Source organism: Anopheles coustani, chromosome 2, assembly GCF_943734705.1.
Source record: "Anopheles coustani chromosome 2, idAnoCousDA_361_x.2, whole genome shotgun sequence".
Taxonomy (NCBI): domain Eukaryota; kingdom Metazoa; phylum Arthropoda; class Insecta; order Diptera; family Culicidae; genus Anopheles; species Anopheles coustani.
This window is the reverse complement of record NC_071289.1, coordinates 30963686-30974006: the sequence shown is the minus strand read 5'-3', so window position 1 is coordinate 30974006 and position 10321 is coordinate 30963686. Positions and strand designations below refer to the sequence as shown.

General features: G+C 42.7%; 1 protein-coding gene across 1 annotated transcript; it reads right to left on the bottom strand.

The window, feature by feature from the left end:
- Window positions 1–2871: 2871 nt before the first annotated feature.
- LOC131265827 (intraflagellar transport protein 57 homolog) lies at window positions 2872–4345 on the bottom strand. Its single transcript, XM_058268158.1, has 4 exons — window positions 4028–4345; window positions 3479–3964; window positions 3121–3400; window positions 2872–3032 (listed from the first exon to the last, which is right to left on the bottom strand). The coding sequence occupies exons 1-4, from the start codon at window positions 4343–4345 to the stop codon at window positions 2872–2874; spliced, it is 1245 nt and encodes a 414-aa protein (XP_058124141.1).
- Window positions 4346–10321: the final 5976 nt, after the last annotated feature.

The window sequence follows — 10321 nt, the reverse complement described above, 5'->3', positions numbered from 1 at the left end:
ACACTTTCAAGTTGACTCTAAAAAAAACAGTGCTGTAAGTCATACAGAACATTTCACTTCAATGGTGAATTTCTCTTGCACACTGGAAGATCAAATAATACAAAATAATAAGCAACGTTTTCTAGCGAGACCAACCAACCAAACCGCTAGACCAAAACGAATCGAAAGGGAAACAGCAGACGTTTGCAATCGATACAACGTCAGAACCAAACGTCTCTCTAAAAACCATTTACGATTAGTTTCGAGCTGTTTGTCCCTGGTCGGATGAATTTCTTAGTTTTCGTTTTCCGTTAGGTTGGTACACATTACAGAAAAAACAAATAAAATAAAATTGAATGCGGAAGAATTACTTCCAAAGTAAGGAAGCCCGTGGTTCCGGAGGGGTAGTCTAAAAAAAATAGTTCGAAACATTGTTGATTTTGGCAACGTAAATGATAGATTAAAGAAGGAAACAAACGTACGCCCACACATTGGTGAGGGGTGGTGCGGCAAATGCATAGATTAATCATAAACTTAATGTAAAAAGCAACTAAGCAACACTCAAAGAAAATTAGTAGTAAACATTGAAATGCCACACCCTAGTGTGTATGAATGAATGAAACGATGAAAGGTTCTAAAATTAAGTACACCTTAAAATAGATAAGGAAACGACACTGAGCGAATAGAAGTACTGCGAGGCGATTACTGTTAGTTAAAAAAGTTCAACCGTTACGCTTATGATCAAAATGGCTGCAGGGGACCTGAAACGCGCGAAAAGCCAACAAACGTGACGGGACGGAGGGTGGAGTGGCGGAGTAAAGAACGATTTTCGTGTTTTATGCCAGAACACAGTTTTTTGTACAGACAACAGCATAAAACAAAAACACGAGAGCAAAATAAGGAATGTCCTTTCCGTGAGGACGTACAGAGCATGTTCGTGCAGGTGGAAACTGAGGTGATAAAAGTAAGATAGTGGGGAATGAATGGGTTAGGGAAAGGCCATCATCGAACATTTCCCCCCGATTCTGCCAATTTGTATGTAGGCAGTGTGTGGGTTTGTGTGTGTGTGTGTATGTGGTGTATGTTTGATTGCTTCGAATTACAATAATTCGAAGTCCCGTACACCGCATATACACACACACTAACACACACGCACGTGGGTGATAATTTGTGCGAATAGTAGAGGATCGATGGCGAGGTGCGAGCAAGAAGCGGTTGCAGTATGGCATATAAGGATAAGGCATTGTAAAATAGAAAATAATTGTAGCCGAGAAAATGTGAAACGATGTAAACTGAACTGAACTGATCGGATTCGATCTTGTTGGAAGTTTTCTATTCTATCTGAAACGTAAAACTTTCTTACGAAAATTCGTAGAGTGCAGCGTGTGAGCTAACACTTGAGAGCCAGCTTAAGCAAACGACCGAGGTCGTCCGATAAATTACGGCTGTTGATGAATTTAGTGCTAAAATACAAATGAAATATTCTATATATATACAAGAAAAAAGAAAAGTAAGCAAAAAACCTAAAGAAGAAATCAAATGATTGTAAAAGTGTACAAGTGGAACATTTTGGAAAACGGGCAAACGAAACAAAACGAAACAGACAAGACAAAAAGGGAGCAGTATGTATTTTGTAAATTAATGGGCGATACGAGCGATATTTGTTTTTAATGTCACGCTGCATTGCTACTCCGCTGCATCGATACAATTACTCTGACTATGTACTATTACAACACAACTGGCACTACACTACTACTATAACTACTACCGCTAATACTGCTGCTCTGTTCGTATGGAAATGATGAAAAAATGGGCAACGAAACAAGTAATTGCTGCAGCCCGTTTATGGGTTCGATAGGGTTGGTAAAAGAAACGAATGAGAAACCTACAAAAGGGTGGTGAAACGAACAAGAAAAACTATTAGATTTAATAAACGATCATTTCAACGATAGATTCAACGACCGCTGTGTTTACTTATTTTACAGTATTAAGTATCTTATTTAAAGTATGTTTTGTCTTGCGGAAAAGTTAGAAAAGAAAGGCGAACAAAAGAGGAGAAAACAACACGTGGTGTTTTCTTTACCGCAACACAACGCCAACTTGGATGCTCTACTGTACTTTGTGCTTTTCAGACACATAATTGTATTGGCTAACAAGATCGCGATCGTACAAACGACTTGGCCCAACAGGAGACCAAACCCTGCGACTCGCCGCAGCCTGTCCCAGCTTTATGTAAACAAGCTGATTAGGGGTTACGCAGTTCGCAGCTGTATGATTTTCCACAATCTTTTTCGGTGGGATATTCTATCCCCATGGAGGTTTTGCTTACCATCACGTCGTTTCCTTCTTCACATCCTTGATATGCCTCGTGGGTTAGGTGTTTTGGCCTCAAGAAACTTGGAAAATGCTATTACGTGCGAGTGGTTAGTGAAAGGTGTGGTTAGTTTCGACCGATAGTTCATCAACGAGTTTGTGGATTCAAGGGCTTGACGAAGGCTTAAACAAACACTGTATGATTGGAGATAATGTGTGCTTTGTGTCCTTAGGGATCACACAAATTATAGAGGAGTACTGTACGGAAAGAGTTTGTTGGTAAAGGGTGGATTCAATCTTGTCGAAATTGTTTTGGGGGGACTGGAAGACACATTTTAAGGGGATGTGAAAAAATAACATCTAAAGAAGGTAAGAAAATTTGTTTAAACATTCTGCTTGGTTTAAAAACGTTCTTATAACTTTAAATTTTGTTTACTTTAGTTTATTACAGTTCTGTGAGATACATGATCTATTTAAAATAAAACATTCTTTCGCTTGCGTCCTCCTTATTTTAATATTTTATTACATTCTCTATACCATGATCAAATCGATGTATTCCATGGTTTTGCTCAATGCTTTTCAATGCGCTGCCATAACGAGGGAGTCAAGCTCGGCGTATTGGGCGCTCTGTTTGATAATTTCCGAGTTGAGCGAGTGCTCCATCACGCCAATCTTGATGTCCATCTCGCACAGTTCCTCCTTGATGCGGAAGATCGCCTTCTTGATGTTGATTAGGGGACCTAGGATAATCGAAGGAAGAAGGATAAGAAACACAGTTAACGACTCCTCGGTTACGCTTCCAAGTGGGATGTCCTTCTTGTGACTTACTGCCATCGGTCATCGAGTTTCCGCGCTGTTCCATCTGGATCTTTACGTTTTCCAACTCGTTGGTGATCTTCGAAAGCTCGTGCTCATGTTCCACCTTTTCCTGTTCCGCCTGTTTGATCTGCCCTGTCAGCTGATTGTACTCGATCAGGATCGTCTTGTACTGGCCGATCAGCTCCTTCAGGTCGTTGTTGAGGTGCCGCTCTCGGCTTTCAATTTTCTCCATCACGTAGCCAATGTCGGACTGCAGCTTCTGAAGGTGGCTGTCGGTTTCCTCGGTTGCCTTCGGACATGATTGGAAGGTGTGAGAAAGGAAGGTTATATTTAGTATCGATGTGGACCATGATTTTCAAATACTCACCGTTTCGATGTTACTCCGGAGGCTTCGCATCTGCTCAAGATGTGCTCGCCAGTCGCGTGGGTCCGTCTTTACGACTACCTTCAGCTGGGGCAGCACCCGCTCCAGCTCCAACCTCCACGCTTCACTGTCTGAGAGGGAGTCCACCTTGTACTCCCGACCCGGTTCCTTACGGGCGTTCGCTCCGATCGCTCCAATTCCCGACCGACCCGGATCGGAGAAGCTCAGATCGAACATCCCATTACGACCCTCGTCGTCGCTCTCGTCACTAACGCCCGCCATCTGCTCCTCTTCCACCTTTTCAAGGATGATCTCGGAATCGTTCTCGATCAGGTCCACCATCGGGTCGTCCTCCTTGCGGCACTCGGGGCGCCGGATCTGGAACTTGGTCAGCTTAAGGGCTTGCGTCGCCAGGCAGTCCATGATGTAGACGCAGATCGGACCGGCGCCCTGGATGAGTCGGTTCGTTTGAAAGTCGGTAGGAACATCCTAGAACAATGGCAAATTCACCATATCTACCACTTCTTAAGTAAAACCGCTGCGGTAACCTACCATCTCCTGCAGGACTTTGATTATTCGCGAGATGACAATGTTGGGATCATCAAACTCCTGCGGCTGGTCGAAGGTTTTGCCGATCTTCCGTATCAACCAGGCGCAGATCGAGGTGAACATGAAGAACTGTTCGCCGGGGTTGAACGAACGCAGGAAGTAATAGCGGTTGATTTGCTTCATCTTCATCTCCTTCAGTAGCAGCCGCTCGTAGTTGAGCAGCTTTAGCTTCTCCATCAGATCGTCTACCTGGAACGAAGACACGGACGACACGCCGCCTTGGTCCCGCTCCATAGCCAGATTGTACTCGTTGCGGAACATGTCGCTACTGATGAATCTTCAAACACTTTCTTTTTTCGGATTACAAACTTCCTTTCTAAGAACTTTACGGTATCAAAACAACTTTGCGCGTTCGAAAGGTTTGTTATGACGTACACTTAAAAGCGGTTGCTATGGACAAACAAACGATGGAAGCGGTTGCTATGATAGTTCAAGCGAGTGTTAGTTGACGATTTTACCCAAATTTAGCATTTGCATTTTTTTTCCTCTATAATGTTTTCAACTGTTATTATACAAATAAGAAGTATTTTAGATTTAGAAAATTTCACCTTTCACATTGGAATAATAAGTTAATTAGTAATGTGTGGAAAATTCTTTAAGAATTAAGGAACTACGCAACATAAATAGATAAGACTAATATGAAATGTGAGAATAGAAAGTTTTCCTTTATATCATGAAAAATTTATTTTGTAGTCCGATGACCTTATCATTTTTCCGCGTGCATGTGCAATTGCCGCTACAAAAACTGAATACACCTTTGACCAATGATCCTTGCGAAGACTCCCCTTTCATTATCCAACATTTTTGATAAGGGAAAGAAAGGAATTGACATGAATTCTGAGGAGTACAATTGAAATGAAGAATTGGAAGAATATTTATGCCGTCATGCGCAGCTGATGGAGATGGCCGCCCCGGAATGCATGGTGAATTGCTTCAGACCTCATGATTATTCGTCAGTGGCAGACGACACAACATGTAATTGCGATTATAATGTGCCTTTTCGTTACCCCGAGGAAATGAGAAACACTACCCAAACGCACCAAAACGATCTTATCTCATTTGATGCGAGAGAAGACATTATTGTTTCAGTAACTCGCTTCCCTTCCGGTACGCAAGTTTTCACCTCATATTTAACAAATTTTATGTCTCAATTATGTCCCGTCACCATGCGTGCCGGTAGCATTCGAGGATTCGGCATGGAAAAGATACTGTTTACACAGCAATAGGTGATTATAGCGTATGTGCGTTCTAGGCACCGAGCGTAACTGCGTAAGAGCGTCAGTTGAGGCAAGGGCAGAAATAATTAATAGCGTGAAGAAAGTGCTCCGTCCGTGTTTGCGGAGTGATGATTCGAAATCGCACACCCGAACGACAATGGCGTGGTGTAAAACATTTTCTCTTTGCGATAAATGAAGACTCCATAAATTAGCTGAAAATTATACGGCACGCTTCGAGATTACCATAAACAATGGTCGGTGTTGCTGTTAAACATAAGGTGTGCAGCATTTTCTTTCAATTAAAAGCGATTCGAATGTGTTGGTATTTATTTTCAATGTCCGTATTTTAAATCAGTCTGTAGTTTTACATTTCGTTTTGGTCATTTCCTTGAGCCAAGAAGTAATATTGCTTGGAAAGTGTGAGTCATATCTGCAGTTCTGCACATGCCATATTAAAGTTGTGGAAAATGTCAAAAACTACGGGAACGTAACAACTCTTTATTCTTATTTATGGCCTCCAGAATCCCGCCAGACATCCGATCATGGTCGCTAAGAACTGCAACAGTGTTCTTTAATACATTTTCCCCTTTTTCATCACCGGCACCGCTTATTGCATTGTTAAGAACGCAACTGTGTGGGCTCCGGCCGATTTGGTGGTGGCATTCCGACCGCGCGCGGGGCAACATTGTTGAAATATCTGCTGCGTTTGGAGGTGATTAACGATATTTTAGGCGCTCGTATATTTTGTTGGTTGTTGCTTTTTTTTCGAAGCACTGTTTCCTCTCTCTTATTCGCGATTTTTCGGTTCGTAGGTCGAACCACCTCGTTCCCGTGGAACGAGAAATGAGGAAACATGCAAACGAGCTCCATTGCCGGGCGCACATTCGCGGCAAACGATTCGCGGGCCCGGGAAGCAAAGGCAACGCCGGCGACTTCGATGCAACGGCAAGCGACGAATCTCGTCATGGCAACGGAGTTCGCACGTTGCGCTTCCGAAGCGGGAATGAAGATGGAAAAAGGATGTTCATTTGGTGCGCGTACGTATGTGTAAAGTTTGGCGTAAGCGTTAAGCACGCCTTTGCAGCCCCATGAAATATGAGCGGAGTGGCGAGAGGAACCGGCCTCGGATCGATATAATTTTTTATGCTGATTTAAAGGTTTACCACAACTGGGATTCGTTCTTGGACGTCTGGGGTGAGGGGTGCTTGTTGTTGGTAGAGCTTTGAAAAATTAAAAACATGTACTGTTTCATTTCTTTTGTCTTGTTTTGCTCTTCGCAAGGGTTTTCCTTTGGAAGGTGAGTTAAAAGTAAAACACAACAAAAAAATAAACTTAAATGAATTGCAACATAAGAGTGAGAAAACGAGCCGCTTCGGGAGAGTCGGTACCGTCGAAATGCCGCCAGTGCAAGCAGTTTCAGGAGCGCTCAACATGCAATCGTTATTTTAACAAGATAGATTATTTTGCCATCTTTTCAGGTACCAGCAAATTATTCCTGACTGTCCTGTTCCCGTTGGCAGCTTTGTTGTTTTACATTTGCGAGCAGCCATGAATTAAAAAAGAACATTCCATGAAGCAGTTTATCATCAGGAGTATAGAAAATTTAAATTAAGAATCAATTGTCGGAGATGCAGATGCGATAGATGAACAGCGATGCGTATATTGAAATTATAAGAGATTTTTATCAATTATCCTGTAGCATGAATAGGTAGTTGTTCAGAGAAACAAACAAAACAATTAAGGCAATTATGTGCGACATGCAGGAAAACATACAGATTAAAATAACTGATACGCATGAACCGATGCATGTTACATGTTCTGATTGAGTCAAACCTATAAAAAGTTGCACGACCATCCAGAAAAATTTATTTCTATTTGCATCGTGCATAAACATGGAGAGATGGCTATTCTTCCCCGAACAAACCATTTGCAAAATCCGTCCCCTCTACATGCGGAGGCGCTTTTGCTAATGAGCTTGCCGGTGCGAATGGAAGTGAAGCGCTAGAAAACATCTGTAATTCCCGTACGTGAGCAGAATGGAAACGGTTCGGACAGTGCCTACGCCCTGTTTTTCCCTCAGGGCGCACGCAGATAAATACAGGCATGCACATAAAAGCGCACATTCCACGCAACGCGCCACGGCTGCACCGGGCAATGTTGGCCACACCGAGGACGTAACGAGCCAATCCAAATGGGGTGGGAGAAAACGAAAACAAAAAAGCAAGTGAAAATACAAAAAAATAATAAACTACAACGAGCGCTTCTTTGATTAACGAGAACTGATACTTGCAACTTGGCCGCAGTTTGCGTTTCTTCCCCGCCTGTGAAACGGCTGACGGGTTTCCCTGGATCTCCTTTACCCTCGTGGCCTCGGAGGGGGAAGGGGCGAAAACGAACACCCCGTTTGCGGCTGTTCTGGGCAGCCCAAGCAATGCACCCTTTCACGCCAAGCTCATCTTCCTTGGGTTTGCGGTAAAGTTATCGAGGCGCCTGACTCGATGTTCGCGGGGCTCGATTCCAGTTCGTCGGTGAACCGTGGACGGTGGAAGGTGGCGTTCAGGCGATAAGAATACGCGAAAGTGAAGGATGCAGATGATACCGCCGGAGGTTGAAGATGAACATAAACGCCAGGGAATGAAGAAAAAGTAACACCATTTTGCGCCCTGGTATGCTACAAGGTGAGACGTGTTGGGTTCATCTTTTCGTAGGTTACTCAAGCACAAGAAAAGCTAAACGAGCTTCGGACACGGTGCGAAAGATGTGGAAAGTACAGCAATGGAAAATATTTTGCTCGAATAAACCCTAACGGTTGCGAAAGTGCAAGAGTCAGTTCTTGTACAAACATAATCAAATATTTATAAAAATAATAAGTTAGAAAGTGTATTTCATAACTGATAGGAATTAGCACAAATAAGAGATGTTACGAAAACAAACTCATGTACTTTTAATAATTTAAAATCTCCCCTCCAAAAACTGTTCAAGTTCCGTTGGATTATCGTCGCTTCTCGCGTGCCACACTGTAACCTCGACAATCGCGGCCCAAGGTTGCATCAATTGCATCACGGGACAGCCCTATAATCCGGATTGTCCATGCTCCAATATATCTTGCTAAATGGTACCTGTCTGCGGGACAGGGTGTTCTTGTTCTTTTTTTCTTCTTGTCCTCACCAGAGTTCCACTGCGCCATCTTCATGTTTCTTGCGAGCATGATTTTTCTTGCCTCGATGCGTGTGTTTGCCATAAGCGTGCTAGTGGAGTTAGCAAGCGTCTGATGCTAACGATCGAATGGTAGATATAATTGTACAAAAGTCCATCCATTTCTGTTGGTAACTCTTTCCACGGCCCTGCCGAAGTCGTTCTCGGGCGGACTTTTTTTGTGTGTTGTTATTAGTTGTTTCATTTATTGTTCATTTTGATTCACATTGTATGATGCATACTTTTAATAAAATATATTTTTCATCAAACTTCTTCAAATAGCTAGGAATAAATTACTTTCTTTCAATCGTTCGGAATAGTATTCAAATTCTTTTGTAGATCTTCTGAAACAAAATGTCTTGTTAATAGACTAAATCTTTTCAACGGAAGGCCATTAAGTGGAACATAGAGAAAAACAACCGGATATATTCATTTGCATAATATCCCTTTAATTTTACAAGTTGCTCTTTGATATCGAATAGAACACTTTTTTTTATTTTAGCAAAACGTCATTCACACAACACGTCAACACATAAAATAATATATAATACGTATTTCATAACTACATAAAAAGTATTTTAATAAGTATTTTTTCCGTTAATCAGAAATAATGGAAAACTGTATTCATTTTAATAATACAAGTATTTATTTTATAATTGTTCGTTGATCGCAATGACCATGTGTTAAGCGTTGTACTATGGCGATATTATTTAAAACATACATACATAGCAAAGAAAGAAATGTAAAACGGAATGTTTCGTAGATAGAAATACCTCTTCTGGAAACATCATCAGAATTGGTCGGTTTTGATCGATGGCCATTCCCGTCGCACGAACAATCGTCGAATACAAATAAAGTCTTTTAATTACCGGACGCTACAACGACCCTATCTAAACGGCCCTAAATAAACTGGCCATTAAATGAAAAAAAGGAGGAAAAAATTCGGCCCAGTCCCTGAACGACACGCCAACCGGTCACCAATTTAACACATATCCCGACAGTAGGACCTCCACAACAGTTTTCAACAAGATAAGAACTACACGCTGCTCGCATGATCATCATCAGCCGCGACCGGGAAAAGCCGGTTCCCGGAGTGTGGAGGGAGGTGGGCATCGTGAGGAAAATGAAGGCCCGAAGCGACCCTAGCAGCGACACTTCTGCGTCCTCCCCCCCACGTTCGGATCTCCTGGTTCGGAAAGCAATGAAGTTTCGACACGAGAAACGGGTGAGAAAACTGATAACGAGGCGCAACATGCTCGCGTAGCTCTGCAGCATAAGCGGCCGGCAGCAGCATAAACTTTTCAACCGAATCCACGTGGCGGCGGTGGTGGTGGTGGTGATAGGGCTGTGGAAGTACTTGTGGCCTTACGTTCTCGGGCTCCCCTCATCATTCTTCTTGGTTTTCGGTTTTTGTAGCTTTTCTTTCCGTTTCCATCTCATCTTTGCTTTCATCCTCAGCTCGAACCCTTCCGGCGCACACATACAACCGTACACTCTGTCTGGTTGTCTGAATGTGGTCTGTTTTCCGCGCGTATCTTGCTCCATCATCGCCCAGACTCTTTTAAGGCGCCCATCGTCAGAATGGTGAAGTTTTATGACTTGTTTCTTAGCAGCGAGGCTCGTTAATAAAATGAAAAAACGAAGTGTGGACCGAAAATGATCGAGCCTTTTCGGGGTGGCTGAGAAAAGTGGACTTAGGAAAAGCAGAAAAGCGTCCATCACACGACTGGATTGGGTTGGCGAAGAATGAAGATCAAATGAGGCAAAAAAGTAATCAACTCCAGTTTGAGTATTCGAATGACCACATTGGATCACCATCCAGAAA